At 37.8% G+C, this 20,771-nt stretch overlaps 2 protein-coding genes across 2 annotated transcripts; one reads left to right on the plus strand and one right to left on the minus strand.

Moving 5' to 3' along the window:
• Window positions 1-592: 592 nt before the first annotated feature.
• LOC117331806 (pyruvate dehydrogenase E1 component subunit beta, mitochondrial-like) lies at window positions 593-15,451 on the minus strand. Its single transcript, XM_033890703.1, has 12 exons — window positions 15,395-15,451; window positions 14,024-14,089; window positions 13,247-13,354; window positions 12,770-12,832; window positions 12,416-12,451; window positions 12,071-12,133; window positions 11,716-11,760; window positions 9,216-9,393; window positions 8,705-8,815; window positions 7,394-7,485; window positions 7,065-7,206; window positions 593-2,417 (listed from the first exon to the last, which is right to left on the minus strand). Exons 1-12 carry the CDS (start codon window positions 15,428-15,430, stop codon window positions 2,269-2,271), a joined length of 1,089 nt encoding a protein of 362 aa, XP_033746594.1. The 5' UTR covers window positions 15,431-15,451; the 3' UTR covers window positions 593-2,268.
• A 1,167-nt stretch (window positions 15,452-16,618) lies between these two features.
• LOC117331100 (serine/arginine repetitive matrix protein 2-like) lies at window positions 16,619-18,121 on the plus strand. The gene has a single exon (XM_033889694.1). It carries the CDS (start codon window positions 16,619-16,621, stop codon window positions 18,119-18,121), a length of 1,503 nt encoding a protein of 500 aa, XP_033745585.1.
• The last annotated feature ends 2,650 nt before the right edge of the window (window positions 18,122-20,771 follow it).

Genomic DNA, 20,771 nt, shown 5'->3' on the forward strand with positions numbered 1-20,771 from the left:
CTGTTAATATGTTTCTGTCTGACAAATGCAACATGATATAAAGAGGAATGCACTGTATCATTCGTGAGTTGATTCATTGCATGGGAATCCATCCGGCATATCATACAAATTACACTTTGAATAGATACAATATCCAACCTGTTTTTAAATTCATCTCCTTGCTTGCTGCGCAGGCAACACATCCACTTCCGTGGAATTCTTATTTTAAAATGATCTTGGCCAACTTTGAATGTCGCCCCAGTAAAATGTATTATAATCCTCCAACAAAGATAAGGTGAACTTACTAAGTTTGAAGTGTTAGTTTGGATGCTATGGAATTTTATTTTTCAATAAATCTTACCTTCATCCATCACCCTCCACAGCAAAACAAATATTCATACCCTGCCTACACTGCTTTCCGACGATGACCATCTGACAGAAATTATCCATCCGTCGTCAAGAGCTATGTTATCGCAGCTACCATCACAGATGTGAACCAAATTTATAAAACACTGGACGACATGGAAATAAGCTGCTGTTTTACCAGTCTTCATAACTATGAACCTACTGACTGAACCACAAGAAATCGAAATATATAACAAAAACAAAAAAATTCTCTTTCATAACCTTTTAGTTTCTAAAATATCCATTTTATGATGTTGAAAACTTAAACTGATAAATAACAAAAAAACCGACATACAACAAATGACTATAAAACATTTCCTGCTCATTTCTAAATCCGACATATATCTCGCTGATTTATATCTATACCAACACTAATGTACACTTCATCTATGATGGACATTTGATTATCAGTTTGACTCTTTTAAAACCATAGGTGTGCAGTGTCGTTTTCACATTTATATTAAATGTATATATATTTTTTTTAATATGGGCAGTAAGTTAGTAGTGAATTGGTAGTTTTGGGCTAATGCTATATCTTGTATATATAGTCATTTCATACCGGGTAGTACATAACACTGATATGTATTCAAATGACATTTAGTATTGCTGGTTTTCTTTTCAAGTGAATGCATTGATGAACATTTTTATATAATAATAAATACCAAAACCATTCATGTTTACAATAGTTTAAAACAAAAACTTACAGAACAGCAATACATTAGATTGTCATTTGTCTCTGAGTATTCGAGAAATTATTAATACGATGGTATTATCACTATTCCTTAGAGATTACCCAGTATGTCATGAAAACCAGCAAATATTGCCACTCAAAGGCAATGGAAGTATATCATACATAAGAGGAAGAACACAAACACATTCCATACACCAAACAAACATATGTATCTGAGTAGGATATAAACTAAAATCACCTGGGGTCATATTATAATACATAAGTATCAGAAATGTTACACCAAACATCACAATGTGCCTACCTGTCAAATCTACAACTGTTGATATCACAAGGAATTAAGTAAATCATAAATCCAGTTGGAAAATTATTCTGAGATTCTTTTATAACTCTACAAGTACTTATACTAACAGAGAACCTATCCTACCTGTACTCCAGTTTTACACTGTTTATGAAAACAGCTGTCAACTTTGTTGAGTATGTATTTAACACTCTTGGGATCTAAATGCAGTTGTACATCCACATTAGACTTACTATTATAATAAATCACAAAAGGTTCTACTTGAAACTACAGAAGAAAAACAGAATAGTTTAAACCTTGCTTTAATCAAAGTTTTAGATTTGTCACCCATAATGGGATACGAGTATTTCTATATAATGACCGGCACACCTGGTATGTCTGGTACACCTGTAAGCAGTCTCGTTTCTTCATAATAATTGTTGTGAATTCCTCAAAATTATCCCTTTGTGTGTTGCCATACGCCATGCATACTACTAGTATTTTAGTAAATCTCTGAAAATTGTGATATTTTGCACACTGATGTTAAAAAGGCTACATTAATTATAGACTGTTCTATTTTAACTGTTTAAAGAATTGTGGATTTAATTGTACATAATACATATTCATGCTTATCATTCTGATCATGAAAGAAATCAAACTATTTTCAACATTGCACTATGTATTTATGGACATGCAGGCCACAAATTTATATTACTAAGAACGTTTAACTGCACAGTTTCCCTTTATAACCTCCATGTGTTTATTGACTTAAAAAATCCAATAGGTTTATGATCAGATCAGCACTAGTATTTGTTGAAATTAAGTTACATAATATATCTTCCAATACTTTAAACAGCACTAGTAAATGCAAATTTATATTACATGTCTCTTCTTAAAATGTCAAGAACTATATACATCAAGGAATATTAAGAACTTTTTTCACACATTTGATAATATTTGGTGTCTGTGGTAGAGCAGCAGCCTCCAGAGATTGGGCATAGGGCATGGGTACGTCGGCTCCCGTTACTCGTAGTACAGGGGCATCCAGGTAATTGAAAGCAGGACCTAAAACACCAATAATCAGAATTAGAAATATTACCTTGGTATTGTAAATCTATCTACTTTCTTTGTATGCTTTATTTCAGCTTTTATATGGCCAGGAAATCACATTTAACAGTTTACAACTATATCTCCCATCACATATAACAGTTTACAACTATATCTCCCATCACATATAACAGTTTATAGTTATATCTCCCATCACATATAACAGTTTACAACTATATCTCCCATCACATATAACAGTTTATAGTTATATCTCCCATCACATATAACAGTTTATAGTTATATCTCCCATCACATATAACAGTTTATAGTTATATCTCCCATCACATATAACAGTTTACAACTATATCTCCCATCACATATAACAGTTTATAGTTATATCTCCCATCACATATAACAGTTTACAACTATATCTCCCATCACATATAACTGTTTACAACTACATTTGTATATCTCCCATCACATATAACAGTTTACAACTATATCTCCCATCACATATAACAGTTTACAACTATATCTCCCATCACATATAACAGTTTACAACTATATCTCCCATCACATATAACAGTTTACAACTATATCTCCCATCACATATAACAGTTTACAACTATATCTCCTATCACATATAACAGTTTACAACTATATCTCCTATCACATATAACAGTTTATAGTTATATCTCCCATCACATATAACAGTTTATAGTTATATCTCCCATCACATATAACAGTTTACAACTATATCTCCCATCACATATAACAGTTTACAACTATATCTCCCATCACATATAACAGTTTACAACTATATCTCCCATCACATATAACAGTTTACAACTATATCTCCCATCACATATAACAGTTTACAACTATATCTCCCATCACATATAACAGTTTACAACTATATCTCCTATCACATATAACAGTTTACAACTATATCTCCTATCACATATAACAGTTTACAACTATATCTCCCATCACATATAACAGTTTACAACTATATCTCCCATCACATATAACAGTTTACAACTATATCTCCCATCACATATAACAGTTTATAGTTATATCTCCCATCACATATAACAGTTTACAACTATATCTCCCATCACATATAACAGTTTACAACTATATCTCCCATCACATATAACAGTTTATAGTTATATCTTCCATCACATATAACAGTTTACAACTATATCTCCCATCACATATAACAGTTTATAGTTATATCTCCCATCACATATAACAGTTTATAGTTATATCTCCCATCACATATAACAGTTTACAACTATATCTCCTATCACATATAACAGTTTACAACTATATCTCCTATCACATATAACAGTTTACAACTATATCTCCTATCACATATAACAGTTTACAACTATATCTCCTATCACATATAACAGTTTACAACTATATCTCCCATCACATATAACAGTTTACAACTATATCTCCCATCACATATAACAGTTTACAACTATATCTCCCATCACATATAACAGTTTACAACTATATCTCCCATCACATATAACAGTTTACAACTATATCTCCCATCACATATAACAGTTTACAACTATATCTCCCATCACATATAACAGTTTACAACTATATCTCCCATCACATATAACAGTTTACAACTATATCTCCCATCACATATAACAGTTTACAACTATATCTCCCATCACATATAACAGTTTACAACTATATCTCCCATCACATATAACAGTTTATAGTTATATCTCCCATCACATATAACAGTTTACAACTATATCTCCTATCACATATAACAGTTTACAACTATATCTCCCATCACATATAACAGTTTACAACTATATCTCCCATCACATATAACAGTTTATAGTTATATCTCCCATCACATATAACAGTTTACAACTATATCTCCCATCACATATAACAGTTTACAACTATATCTCCCATCACATATAACAGTTTACAACTATATCTCCCATCACATATAACAGTTTACAACTATATCTCCCATCACATATAACAGTTTACAACTATATCTCCCATCACATATAACAGTTTACAACTATATCTCCCATCACATATAACAGTTTACAACTATATCTCCCATCACATATAACAGTTTACAACTATATCTCCCATCACATATAACAGTTTACAACTATATCTCCCATCACATATAACAGTTTACAACTATATCTCCCATCACATATAACAGTTTACAACTATATCTCCCATCACATATAACAGTTTACAACTATATCTCCCATCACATATAACAGTTTACAACTATATCTCCCATCACATATAACAGTTTACAACTATATCTCCCATCACATATAACAGTTTACAACTATATCTCCCATCACATATAACAGTTTACAACTATATCTCCCATCACATATAACAGTTTACAACTATATCTCCCATCACATATAACAGTTTACAACTATATCTCCCATCACATATAACAGTTTACAACTATATCTCCCATCACATATAACAGTTTACAACTATATCTCCCATCACATATAACAGTTTACAACTATATCTCCCATCACATATAACAGTTTACAACTATATCTCCCATCACATATAACAGTTTACAACTATATCTCCCATCACATATAACAGTTTACAACTATATCTCCCATCACATATAACAGTTTACAACTATATCTCCCATCACATATAACAGTTTACAACTATATCTCCCATCACATATAACAGTTTACAACTATATCTCCCATCACATATAACAGTTTACAACTATATCTCCCATCACATATAACAGTTTACAACTATATCTCCCATCACATATAACAGTTTACAACTATATCTCCCATCACATATAACAGTTTACAACTATATCTCCCATCACATATAACAGTTTACAACTATATCTCCCATCACATATAACAGTTTACAACTATATCTCCCATCACATATAACAGTTTACAACTATATCTCCCATCACATATAACAGTTTACAACTATATCTCCCATCACATATAACAGTTTACAACTATATCTCCCATCACATATAACAGTTTACAACTATATCTCCCATCACATATAACAGTTTACAACTATATCTCCCATCACATATAACAGTTTACAACTATATCTCCCATCACATATAACAGTTTACAACTATATCTCCCATCACATATAACAGTTTACAACTATATCTCCCATCACATATAACAGTTTACAACTATATCTCCCATCACATATAACAGTTTACAACTATATCTCCCATCACATATAACAGTTTACAACTATATCTCCCATCACATATAACAGTTTACAACTATATCTCCCATCACATATAACAGTTTACAACTATATCTCCCATCACATATAACAGTTTACAACTATATCTCCCATCACATATAACAGTTTACAACTATATCTCCCATCACATATAACAGTTTACAACTATATCTCCCATCACATATAACAGTTTACAACTATATCTCCCATCACATATAACAGTTTACAACTATATCTCCTATCACATATAACAGTTTACAACTATATCTCCCATCACATATAACAGTTTACAACTATATCTCCCATCACATATAACAGTTTACAACTATATCTCCCATCACATATAACAGTTTACAACTATATCTCCCATCACATATAACAGTTTACAACTATATCTCCCATCACATATAACAGTTTACAACTATATCTCCCATCACATATAACAGTTTACAACTATATCTCCCATCACATATAACAGTTTACAACTATATCTCCCATCACATATAACAGTTTACAACTATATCTCCCATCACATATAACAGTTTACAACTATATCTCCCATCACATATAACAGTTTACAACTATATCTCCCATCACATATAACAGTTTACAACTATATCTCCCATCACATATAACAGTTTACAACTATATCTCCCATCACATATAACAGTTTACAACTATATCTCCCATCACATATAACAGTTTATAGTTATATCTCCCATCACATATAACAGTTTACAACTATATCTCCCATCACATATAACAGTTTACAACTATATCTCCCATCACATATAACAGTTTACAACTATATCTCCCATCACATATAACAGTTTACAACTATATCTCCCATCACATATAACAGTTTACAACTATATCTCCCATCACATATAACAGTTTACAACTATATCTCCCATCACATATAACAGTTTACAACTATATCCCATCACATATAACAGTTTACAACTATATCTCCTATCACAACCATAAGTCATTGCAATTTCCTAAAACTGCAGAAATCAAAATTACAAACCGATTTTTCTTACTAAGAGTGTATTAGGATATAAGATAATGATAAGGCCCACATTTTAAATTTCAATTTTTTTAAAGCAATGCTTTGATTATTTTTCAATACAATTTTCATACAAGTATGCTGAATCAATGACATATCATAGATGATTAAAATAATTTAGCTACAATGTGAAAAATTTGAGAGCATAAACCTGGATTACTACTTGGTATTTAAAATCATAATTTACATTCTCTGACTCTGTAGGATATTTTGTGTAGACCAACCATCAGTTTCAGTGTTTTGCCCATTACTGATTAAATAACCCAAAATTACAACCAGCAATCTGTCATCACTCATTGATCTATTTCAGTATATCTTACTTTCCACGATTGTGGCACAGATTTCTGAGCCGATGCCACACTGTGGCCATCCTCCTTCTACTGTTATACAGTGGTTGGTCTTCATCACAGATTTGATAATTGCCTGAGTATCCATTGGACGTAGGGTTCTTAGATTGATCACCTGTATAAACAAAGAGTTTGAATAGTCAGTGCCTGCAGCCACAATGATCAACTAGAATAATTCACCCTTTAACCTTCCATAAACACTAAACTAGTAACAACAAAGTACAAATGTATATTTCTCAAATCTGACCTCCTGACCTTCAGTAAACACCAACTAGATCAAAACCTTATAGTTATATACATACTTCGCACTCGACCCCTTGACCTTCCATTTCCTTGGCAGCATCCAGACAAAGTCCCACATACTTGGAGTGCGTTACCAAGGTGACATGGCTACCTGTAAGACAAAAGATAACCAATATTATTCTGTTCGTTAATCAGACATATTGGAATAAATAAAAGTCTGCAGGAAGTTGTAAAAAATCTGTCCCACTAGAAAATCAACTGAAATTTATTAACCAAGCATGGATTGATCAAACAAGCTGATCAGTTCAATCTACATGTACACTGTACAAAGTTTTGAGCATTTATGCGATATTTATAGTTAACAAGGCATTGCAAACAACACAAATCCCCTCACATTTGAAGTATACCCACAAATATATCCCGGTGCAAAATGTTTGAGGTAATTCTCATCATACTTGACCAACATATGAAGTTTGATCAAAATCTGTTTAAAAAATGGTGAAATTTAATCACTAGGATGATGACCAAGATTTTCTATAGATAGTAAAAGTGACTCTGTCATTGACCTTGACCCTGAAACACAAACTTAGTAGAGATATTCTCATACTTGACCACCATATGAAGTTTCATCAAAATCTATTTAAAGTGAAGTTGCTTGAGTGCTGACAAAAAGTGATCACATGTATAGGTACCAACTGAACACTAAATCCCCTCCCTGACTTCATCGTGACGGGATGATAACAGGTTCATATTCCATGACAACCTCATGTCTACCTCAACTGAAGTTCATAACAGTCATGAACTTTTGATGAGGTGATTATGTAGTCATATGACACCCCCCCCCCCCCCCCCCCCCCCCCCCAAAAAAGGAAAAGAAACCAGTATTAACAAAAAAGACCAAAGAGAGAGTTTTGTGGCATTCTTGCATATTGATGCCTTAAAGAGAGTATTGGCCATTTGTTTTCTAAAACAGATGCACTGAAAAAAAAAATATGAACTCCAATGTGACCACATCTGAATCAATCAGTTCTGTAACTGCATCTTTTGTATCTCAGAGATTGGCACCAATTCTCAACCCCATGGTCTGTATATGCATCACTGTTATAAGTACAATGTAATAAGAGTTGAAGAGCAAAAGCACACAAAATTCATTTACTATCCCAGAGAATATAAATTTGTTTTGTTCTGTTAATGGCCAAGTGATCAAAGATACACATGCATATATAATAGTTTTATAACATAACTGCTGCCATGTTTTATCTTCGTAACTTGTAATCAAATTATGCAGATATCAGCTTGCATCAATTGAAATGAACAACTTGTACATTAAATCTAAGTTGATGTATTGAATATTAAGGTTGACGTATTACCTTCCCTTTCAATTTTAGCCTTGCCTATTGGAAGTACAAATTCATCGGACAACGCTTCGTCTGACATTTCAAAGGCAGTACCATACAAAAGTTCATTTTCCAAGAAGACAACTGGAAGAAAGCACATATTACAAATCATAGGGTAATTATCATCATCACTTAATATATACAGCAGATTTATTGATTATTATGATTACGTTAAAGCAATTTATTGGCAGGCACGACAGAGGATTAAATAATATACACACAAATAAAATTTAACCAATTAGCATATTATACACAACAAGATACAGAGAATTTTTCATCACATGTCAACTGGGTGGTCACTCTCTTTCAGGATTAGATCTACTTATGGGCCCTATACTGACTCGACTGTAATCTACATTTGTTTTTCTGCTTGCCAGCTTTTGAATGCATGTCTCTAAGGATCATATCAAACAATACCTTTATCAAATGTTTAAGAGAACATTTATGGCTAGGCCAAATGTAAGAAATTCCAAGTCATGTCTACCTGGATTGGGATCCCTGATTGAGGCCTTTAACAGTCCTTTACAATCTTCTGAGGAATAAGGGGAGATAACTTTGAGTCCAGGACAACTACTGTACCAAGCACCGAAGCATTGGGAGTGTTGGGCAGCAACTCCTGCAGCAGCTCCATTAGGTCCACGAAACACAATGGGAACAGGTACCTACAATGGTATTTTATAGGTAACATTAAGGTCTGTGAAACACAATGGGGACAGGTACCTACAATGGTGTTTTATAGGTAACATTAAGGTCTGTGAAACACAATGGGGACAGGTACCTACAATGGTGTTTTATAGGTAACATTAAGGTCGACGAAACACAATGGGGACAGGTACCTACAATGGTGTTTTATAGGTAACATTAAGGTCCATGAAACACAATGGGGACAGGTACCTACAATGGTGTTTTATAGGTAACATTAAGGTCTGTGATACACAATGGAGACAGGTACCTACAATGGTGTTTTATAGGTAACATTAAGGTCCACAAAACACAATGGGGACAGGTACCTACAATGGTGTTTTATAGGTAACATTAAGGTCCACAAAACACAATGGGGACAGGTACCTACAATGGTGTTTTATAGGTAACATTAAGGTCCACGAAACACAATGGGGACAGGTACCTACAATGGTGTTTTATAGGTAACATTAAGGACGACAAAACACAATGGGGACAGGTACCAATAATAGTGTACTAAGTCAGGTCAGCAATACACAATGGGGACAGGTACCTACAATGGTGTTTTATAGGTAACATTAAGGACGACAAAACACAATGGGGACAGGTACCAATAATAGTGTACTAAGTCAGGTCAGCAATACACAATGGGGACAGGTACCTACAATGGTGTTTTATAGGTAACATTAAGGTCCACAAAACACAATGGGGACAGGTACCTACAATGGTATTTTATAGGTGACATTAAGGTCTGTGATACACAATGGGGACAGGTACCTACAATGGTATTTTATAGGTGACATTAAGGTCTGTGATACACAATGGGGACAGGTACCTACAATGGTGTTTTATAGGTAACATTAAGGTCGTTAAAACACAATGGGGACAGGTACCTACAATGGTGTTTTATAGGTAACATTAAGGTCTGTGAAACACAATGGGGACAGGTACCTACAATGGTGTTTTATAGGTGACAATAAGGTCCTCGAAACACAATGGAGACATGTACCAATAATAGTGTACTAAGTCAGGTCAGCAATACACAATGGGGACAGGTACCTACAATGGTGTTTTATAGGTAACATTAAGGTCCACAAAACACAATGGGGACAGGTACCTACAATGGTGTTTTATAGGTAACATTAAGGACGACAAAACACAATGGGGACAGGTACTTACAATGGTGTTTTATAGGTAACATTAAGGACGACAAAACACAATGGGGACTGGTACCTACAATGGTGTTTTATAGGTAACATTAAGGACGACAAAACACAATGGGGACAGGTACCTACAATGGTGTTTTATAGGTAACATTAAGGTCCACAAAACACAATGGGGACAGGTACCTACAATGGTGTTTTATAGGTAACATTAAGGTCCACAAAACACAATGGGGACAGGTACCTACAATGGTGTTTTATAGGTGACATTAAGGACGACAAAACACAATGGGGACAGGTACCTACAATGGTGTTTTATAGGTAACATTAAGGTCTGTGAAACACAATGGGGACAGGTACCTACAATGGTGTTTTATAGGTAACATTAAGGACGACAAAACACAATGGGGACAGGTACCTACAATGGTGTTTTATAGGTAACATTAAGGACGACAAAACACAATGGGGACAGGTACCTACAATGGTGTTTTATAGGTAACATTAAGGACGACAAAACACAATGGGGACAGGTACCTACAATGGTGTTTTATAGGTAACATTAAGGACGACAAAACACAATGGGGACAGGTACCTACAATGGTGTTTTATAGGTAACATTAAGGTCTGTGAAACACAATGGGGACAGGTACCTACAATGGTGTTTTATAGGTAACATTAAGGTCCACAAAACACAATGGGGACAGGTACCTACAATGGTGTTTTATAGGTAACATTAAGGTCCACAAAACACAATGGGGACAGGTACCTACAATGGTGTTTTATAGGTAACATTAAGGACGGCAAAACACAATGGGGACAGGTACCTACAATGGTGTTTTATAGGTAACATTAAGGTCGACGAAACACAATGGAGACATGTACCAATAATAGTGTACTAAGTCAGGTCAGCAATACACAATGGGGACAGGTACCTACAATGGTGTTTTATAGGTCACACAAAGTTCAGTCAGGAATACACAATGGGGACAGATTTAGAATGTTCCAACAAAAACTGAAAATAAAATTTAAACTGGTTTTTTTTTTCTCAGGCTTGATACTGAGAACATTCCATTGATGTTAATTGATCAAAGATATATATCTACATGATAAAACATTGTTAGTGGGTCAATACAAACTTACGGCCCCAGCTGACATGTAGAAGGTTTTGGCTGCTGAGTTGATAACCTACAAAAAAGAAGTCCTTATCTTACACAAGTTTTTAGTGGTTCAATAAATGTTTGAGTCCTGCAATGTGGGAAAAAGAAATTCAAGATAAAGGAAATAATCTTAACTTGGTAGTAAGTGTAAATGTAAACGTAGGTATTTCAATATGGCAATAAACATTAGTGTATATAAGTGTAAACATGATTTTTTTATATTGGGAAGATAAATGTGTTAATTTTTGTTCTGTGACAAGTTATGAAATCTTTACTTGTCAGATATAAAAATGTTAAAACTATTACAACTTAATAGATGTAAGAGGACCAGTACTCACCTGATCGATAGCTTGCATGGAAAAGTTGAAAGTCATGAATTCACAAATAGGTTTTAGACCAGCCTGGTTTAGAAAATAAAAATTCCAAAATCAGCTTGTACATCTTCACAACACCTATTATGTACAGTGTAACTTGGGGTAGATGATAGTTATAAGGTGATCTACTAGGTTTCGTTATATTTTGAGAATACAAAACTGAGATGGAGGAGGGGGGAGTGAAGCAGGCTAACCAGGGCAAAAAAATTAAACAAGTACTTAAGGCAATTGACTTGATAAAAATCACCATCACATGTTCAATGTTCTCTATATATACCGGTATATGTATGTCTAAATTAAAATACCCACCATTGCAGCGCCTACAGCAATACCAGCAAATCCCATCTGTAACAGAACAGGAACTAAGGTCAAACTGATACTCTTTCATTGCATGTAGGATGTAAGTTCAACAAAATGTTTTCTGTAAAAATGACACATGCCATATCTTTAGATTTCTTGTAAAATCACTTTAAATCACTGAATGACATTGAACTACTATGGTGTTAGTATCATCTTTGTCATGTCAGAAGCAAAATAGAATAATCAAAATTGTGATGAATATTCATTAAGTATCTGAGATCTTTACAAATCACTCTGGAATATTTTCATTCACTGATGTAATATTTGTGTGTTCATAGCAATTTTTATACTTAACAAACCAACCTCAGTAATAGGGGTATCTATAACTCGGTCATCACCATACTTTTTCCATAGATTCTTGGTGACCTATACATAAAAATCAGAATGCAGACACTTAGATATCTTCAGTATTCGGATAAAGCAGTTGAGCAATACTCCACATAAAACATAAATACAGGATTTCGGGAAAAAATACATTTCATGACAAAACAAAATCTATTCTAACGGACATCAATACAAAATTGAAAAAAGGCATCAAGTAGACCATTGAAAGTATATTTTGACTCCACAAAATCAGATTTGGCTCTTGGGACTGAAGCAATATTTATATTTCACATATGTTTTGACCCTTCATGATCAGATTTCCGAGAAATAGTGATTTGACTTTAGAAATTGCTAATAATCAAGGGTCAGCTGGATGAAAATTAATTTTTAAAGCGATAAATAAAACATTGCTTTTACTGAAAAATAAGGCTTACTCCATACACATGATGTACGTACTTTGTAAGCTCCATCATACTCGGCCACCTCCTCTCCGAGCACGAACACAGAGTCATCCTTCTGAATTTCTTCATCTATAGCAGAGTTCAAGGCATCACGTACAGTCATCTGAAATTACAAGTTAAAAATAGCAGAAAACAGCATTTATATCAATACCAAATTCTTTTTTACATTTCATTTTGACATAAGAACTTGATGATTTTCTGAATTATTTCAATATTGATTACTGGGCATAGAACACATGGGTTTTTTTTTAATTTTTTTTTTGCAATCCAGGTATTTTAACAGCAGAGATGATTAATTTTTCACAGAAAAGTGATTCTTAACAAGTTCAAGGTAAAATAAGAGACATTTTTCCATTTGAAACTTCCATTGATAAACTTGGAACCAAGGAGGCCATTCATTATTCATTGGCAATGAAGCCTTAAAGTGCACAAAATTCAACAAAATAGGCATTTTAATTCCCGCAGGGGCTATGGTGTTTGTCTTAAACAATTTTGAAAATGTCTTCTTGCTAAAAGTTTGAATCACATTGCAAATGAGGCCTAAAAATTACCAGCACCTGTGTTTCTGCTAACCCCAACAACATATTTTGTGCCTACTTTGAATTTTTTCTGACCATTTTCAAGGAAAAACTATCAAAGTCAAGATTCCTTGCCTATACATGTATAACCTTAGTAAAAAAAAAAAAAATTTCGTTATTTTTTGAGGATTCATGTCAAAGCAACACATAAACATAACAATCACAACTAAAGACTGAGTAATTAACTTTCTTGCCTGTGTTCCAGCTCTGACTGTAGTTTTGCTAAAATTCCGACGAAAGATGGATCTGCAGCATGATGACTGTAAAAAATAGAATTTATAAGTTGAAATTATATTTTAATAAATGAAATATTGGTATACTGTATTTATCTGGTTATAATATCATGTACGAGACCAATAGATAAACTGAAGCTACCAAGTTATTAGTGTTTACAATTTTTACTAAAATAACACAGTTTGGCGTATTATATTACCAGGCATTGTCTGATCACTTGATAAAATGGATCATGGAAGTCTTATTGTCTCAATGATTCATGAGTCTAACATTACTTCAGAACTGTTGCCAATGTTAATGTTGTGAAGACATCTGTGATATTATATTGATGAGAATTATATTACACAGATCTGTAAGTGACAAAGATATGGAAACATCTAAATGCAAGAAAAATAGAAAAGGGTAACCTTTTGAGCTTGAATCATATGTCAGGGATCAGTCTATGGTTGATTGACTACCAATATAAGGTCATTTTTTATAATTATATCTGCTAAAATTCCCACCATAAAGAATGTTTCCCACTGAATCTCCCTCTATTTTACATAAAATTACTGTTTACTGTTTGAATTTATCCTATTTCAAAGAAAACTACTTGTGATATAAAGTTTTGTTGGTGTTGCATAAAAAGACCAAATCGGATTTTTTTAAAATGACCTCTAGTTATTGACTTTTATAAAAAAAAAAAAAAGAATCTTACACAATTCCATAAAAAAGAGCCAATCACATAGTACTAAAAATTATTTTCATTTTCGGACTTTTTGACTAGGGTAATTGAAAAAAGAAGAGTGCCTTCCCCAATAGCCTTGACCATATGCAACACGAGTATTTAGTAACCATTCGTCCATAACGTACTTCCTGCTTTGGAAACCGTGCATTCCATACGATGTAACACATCGAGACGATAGCTCCTATATATAATAGTGGTTCGCTATATAATAGCGCGACTGCATATATATATCTATAGGCCCCAAAGTGACACTCGAAAGACAGTAACCACAGCCCACAGGCGCATAAAAGGCGTCTTGTAACATTAACGACCAAAATTCAATATCCATCATACATACTTTACATAGTCTTGATGTATACACTATGGTGGAATTTGGATATAACTCGTGGAGTTGATATTACCAGATACAATGCTTGTGGCCTATTCAGTAACCAAACAAACATCATGCTCGACACATTGTTCAACATATACAATTTCACAAGTAATGGATAAATATTATGTAATTTTTATATGTAATTTTTAGAATACATTTCCATTTTTAAGGACAAAAAACATAAGTTAATCAACAAAAGATTTAAGATCATCATGTGAACAGTTAAAACACCTTCAGAAGCCGTACAGCCATCGTAGAGGTCGCCATGTTGGATCACCTTCACGTGATACACTTTGTATATATATTGGATTGTTGTTTATTTACTTTGTTTCTTTAAAAAATATTCAATTGATAATTACACAAAAAAGAAAATTTTCCATTATATTTGAATACATCAATGAAGTTAATTTTAGCTGATTATTTTTATTTTGATTAGCGCAGAAATAATGTAAATGTGGCGGGAAATTCAAACGCCCTCTCCTGTACTCAGAATATTAGAATCTATTTGACAAGTTATCAAACAGTACTGCAGAATTTGTCATGAATGTTTTGAATTTATACTTTTAAACAAGTTTGAATTCGAAAACTCATTAGGCTAAATGGATATTTTATAAAATCCTAGGGCCAGTCTCCCGAATCACGTGACTGAATCCCAATATTGACTGGTACGACTAAGTGATATCACTTGAGCGTCTAAGAGTTATCACCCATTCAAACTGAATGGACGCCGTTTTATTATTTATTCATATTTTGTTATATCACTTGGCCATTTAAATAGAGACGTACATATGTCACGTGATATATACGTCTCTGATTTAATTTAGTGATATCATTTAGAAATATTTTGCATACCAGATTGATATGTAGACCAAGTACCCTTAATGATGACTTCATTATTTTATGCTAATTTTATTGATTTTAAACTTTTTCAATGTGGACTTTCTTCTTTAATTGTAACAAGTATACATGTAAGACATAAGACAGTAAAATGGTATCGCGACTGATTAAATGAGTTCATCCCACTAGACCTACAATTAATCGTACATGGAAGTAATGATTTATAGAGGGGCATTCCTTCTTTTGAATAAAGTTGAGGTCGTCAAAATTAAACTTACTGGAAAATATGTTGTTTTTTTTTTTCCCAAGTAGTAAAAGCTATAACCATTACATTAATAAGGCAGGTTTACTCTCAAGATAAACCGAAATTCTTCGAGTACTAAGTCCTGAAAATTCTTAATTCGACCCGAAGTATCACTAATTACCGCAAATGCATCGGTATTTGTATACAATACGGCTTTTTTGTTGAACATTTCGGCGTTAATTTCATTACACGTGGGCACAGACACTCATACATGTATAATCATCGTTCGGACATAGATTTCACCATTAGAAATTGGGCATGTTTCTGGTGTCCGAACGAACGAATGCCCCTTTAGAGGAAGAAAACGAAATAATATGGCTGCCACACGCAGCAAGATATGCGGGATACAAAGGAATGGGGAGGCGGGAGCGGAGGCGCCCGCAGCACGACGCCGCCGCCCGCGAGCAAGCCCGCGCGACCAACACGACGCCGCGCCCGCGAGCACGCCCGCGCGACCAACACGACGCCGCGCCCGCGAGCACGCCCGCGCGACCAACACGACGCCGCGCCCGCGAGCACGCCCGCGCGACCAACACGACGCCGCGCCCGCGCGACCAACACGACGCCGCGCCCGCGAGCACGCCCGCGCGACCAACACGACGCCGCGCCCGCGAGCACGCCCGCGCGACCAACACGACGCCGCGCCCGCGAGCACGCCCGCGCGGACCAACACGACGCCGCGCCCGCGAGCACGCCCGCGCGACCAACACGACGCCGCGCCCGCGAGCACGCCCGCGCGACCAACACGACGCCGCGCCCGCGAGCACGCCCGCGCGACCAACACGACGCCGCGCCCGCGAGCACGCCAGCGCGACCAACACGACGCCGCGCCCGCGAGCACGCCCGCGCGACCAACACGACGCCGCGCCCGCGAGCACGCCCGCGCGACCAACAGGACGCCGCGCCCGCGAGCACGCCCGCGCGACCAACACGACGCCGCGCCCGCGGGACGCCCGCGCGACCAACACGACGCCGCGCCCGCGAGCACGCCCGCGCGACCAAACACGACGCAGCGCCCGCGAGCACGCCCGCGCGACCAACACGACGCCGCGCCCGCGAGCACGCCCGCGCGACCAACACGACGCCGCGCCCGCGAGCACGCCCGCGCGACCAACACGACGCCGCGCCCGCGAGCACGCCCGCGCGACCAACACGACGCCGCGCCCGCGAGCACGCCCGCGCGACCAACACGACGCCGCGCCAGCGAGCACGCCCGCGCGACCAACACGACGCCGCGCCCGCGGGGACGCCCGCGCGACCAACACGACGCCGCGCCCGCGAGCACGCCCGCGCGACCAACACGACGCCGCGCCCGCGAGCACGCCCGCGCGACCAACACGACGCCGCGCCAGCGAGCACGCCCGCGCGACCAACACGACGCCGCGCCAGCGAGCACGCCCGCGCGACCAACACGACGCCGCTCCCGCGAGCACGACCCGCTGGGCGGACCGCGAACAAACGGGGGTGGGGGGGCCGCCGCGCCCGGAGAGCACGCCCGCGCGGACTCAAGCACGACGCCGCGCCCGCGAGCACGCCCGCGCGACCAACACGACGGCCGCGCCCGCGAGCACCGCCACGGCGACGCACACGCACGGCCGGCGCCCGCTAGCACCACGCCCGCGCGACCAGCACGACGCCTGCGCCCGCGAGCGACGCCCGCGCGACGCACACGACGCCGCGCCCGCAGGCACGCCCGCCGCGCCGCCCGCGCCAACACTACGGCCGCGCCCGCGAAGGCACGCCCGCGCGACCGAACCACGACTGACCGCGCCCGCGAGCAAGCCCTGCGCGACCAACACGACGCCGCGCCCGCGTAGCCACGCCTCGCGCGACCAACACGACGCCGCGCCCGCGAGGCTCGCCCTCGCGACCAACACGACTGGCCGCGCCCGCGAGCACGCCCGCGCGACCAACACGACGCCGCGCCCGCGAGCACGCCCGCGCGACCAACACGACGCCGCGCCCGCGAGCACGCCCGCGCTCAAACACTTAATACTATCCATCTATCACTCCCTCTCTACCAACACTACTCCTCTCCCGCGCGCACGCCCGCTCTACCAACACTACTCCTCTCACCGCTATCACTCCCTCTCTACCAACCTACTCCTCTCCCTCTATCACTCCCTCTCTACTAACACTACTCCTCTCCCTCTATCACTCCCTCTCTACCAACACTACTCCTCTCCCTCTATCACTCCCTCTCTACCAACACTACTCCTCTCCCTCTATCACTCCCTCTCTACCAACACTACTCCTCTCCCTCTATCACTCCCTCTCTACCAACACTACTCCTCTCCCTCTATCACTCCCTCTCTACCAACACTACTCCTCTCCCTCTATCCTTCAGGTAGGGCGTAAGAATTGTACCTGCTGCTCCCATTGCATGATCGTAAGAGGCGACTAAATTTGGGATCTTATCTTTTCTCTTATTTCTGAACAACTTTCTTCTTCCTAATGTCTCCCTTGACAATGCCTCACTTTGGCCTTTAGTTGAGCGTTCGCCGCTGTGAGGAAGGCTTTGGGTTCTGTCCCCTGGCCGAGACATACCAGAGTCTTTAAAAATGGTAGTTGCTGCTCCTGCTTAGCACTCAGCATATTTGGAGTGGGACGACTGGTTCGTCCGTTGTCAGTATAATGTGACCGGGTGGGTGTTCTGCTGGGTGACTTCGGCAGTATGCTTCGGTGAGGTAGCACTATAAATCGGCAAAAGTTCCGGCTATCACAAGGAGACTTAACACGAACATACCGCAGCCTTCCAAAACACACATACGCACTCGCCACACGCATGCATGTCGCACGCACGGGAGCCGTCCTTAAATGACCTTAGCTGTTAATAGGACGTTAAACAAAATAAACCAAACCAAACCAAACTCCCTCTATCACTCCATCTCTACCAGCCCTCTTTCAATGACAGATGTCCCTTCATCAATAATATGTTTAGTATATATACATGTATATAGGCCTATGTGCAAGTCAATAATGTACACTAATCAACTTTGAATTAAGAACAGCGTCTTTGATCTCTCTCGACACATATGGCAGTTTGCGAAACGGAGATTTCAGAAGGAAAGGAAAAGGAAAGGTATATATAGGACGAACAACGGAATGACAACTTAGGTCAGGTGGGCCGGGAAAGGTCACTCAATTAGTCTGAAAAACAATATTTCAAAACTTTTTCGTATTATCCTAATTATTCTTTGTATATTGTAAATGAATGAAACTTCAACATTCTCTCCTTCCATTCACCATTCTTCACGTCCCATCTCTGTCTTTCCTAAACTCCCATTTCCGAAAGTAATATCACTATATCTAAATTCTAATGTCATCTTATGTAAATATTTATGTATTGTATAATGTTGTTGAAAAATGGCTTCATATCATTTGGAAAACTGCCCGATCCCCGTTGTATATTTCAATATGTTACAATAAAATATGTTTCAGTCATTTAGAAGTTGAACATGTGATCTAACTTACTGAAATGTTGTCACTCAGGGGTATGATTAACTGATCAGCTTTTACTTTCTGGAGTTTATTAATTTACTCACAGGGCAGGTTTTTATTGCCGATGTCAAAGTAAAGTTATTTTCATCTATCACCGGAATGAATTTTGATATCCGTTAACCTCGTTCGGATTCCAACGATAGTAGACCTTAATATTACTAGAATTCCATTTCACGGTGTAAATGAAAAGCACTGTGCTTTTTGTTATTATGCTTTCTATTGCTGGTTGGCCTGCTGATTAGGCACCTAGCTTAAGAAGTTACAATGCACGCCAAAATAATGAGCATAAGTTTAAAGTGCAACATTCAATACAATCTAGCTGTGCATGGATTATAAAAGTGTGTTGCTTCTTGATCATGTACGTTGTTATTTTATTCCGTGGTCCTATCGGCCCATGCATAAGTGAAAATGAACTGAACTGAATTTTGTATATTTACAGCAGGACATTATTAATTCCTGTAAGAAAAGGAAATATGTTATGTGTGAAGAACTATCATACGACAAGACGAGACAAGATATCATAGCAAGGTGACAACAGATATTTATAATATCAGGGACTCTCATAATGTATGTTGTGTGTTGATAAAGGGGCGGAATGCCTGGAAAATTTGCTAATTTATTTGTTTGTACTAGTGTCAGTACCAACTATCTATTTCTAGTAATATGTTGCAGCGAACATCTGTTAGTTAGGATCCAGTACCTATATTCGACCATACCGTCGTTCGAGCCTCACGATATAGCCTACTATAATACATTTTTAAATAGCAGTGTAAAAACAAACAAAAAACAAATATAAGCACTAATTAACTAAAATATGTATGGTGCACGATAAAGTGATTGTAAAATTAAGGTAAAAAAAGGTGTTTAAAGGTATTTATATATTAATCACGGAATTGCTGCATGTTATCAACAGAGACGTATAATTAACTATAAAAATGAGCGCAGTCTGGAGGAGATAAATTTACA

This window comes from Pecten maximus, chromosome 7 (genome assembly GCF_902652985.1).
Source record: "Pecten maximus chromosome 7, xPecMax1.1, whole genome shotgun sequence".
Taxonomy (NCBI): Eukaryota; Metazoa; Mollusca; class Bivalvia; order Pectinida; family Pectinidae; genus Pecten; species Pecten maximus.

Coding starts and splice junctions, on each gene's coding strand:
- LOC117331100 (XM_033889694.1), top strand. CDS start 16,619: ATGGCTGCCACACGCAGCAAGATATGCGGGATACAAAGGAATGGGGAG.
- LOC117331806 (XM_033890703.1), bottom strand. CDS start 15,430: ATGGCGACCTCTACGATGGCTGTACGGCTTCTGAAG. Junction 9,394..11,715: donor TCTACATGTCAGCTGGGGCC/GTAAGTTTGTAT, acceptor ATACCATTGTAG/GTACCTGTTCCCATTGTGTT. Junction 8,816..9,215: donor AATCAGGGATCCCAATCCAG/GTAGACATGACT, acceptor GCTTTCTTCCAG/TTGTCTTCTTGGAAAATGAA.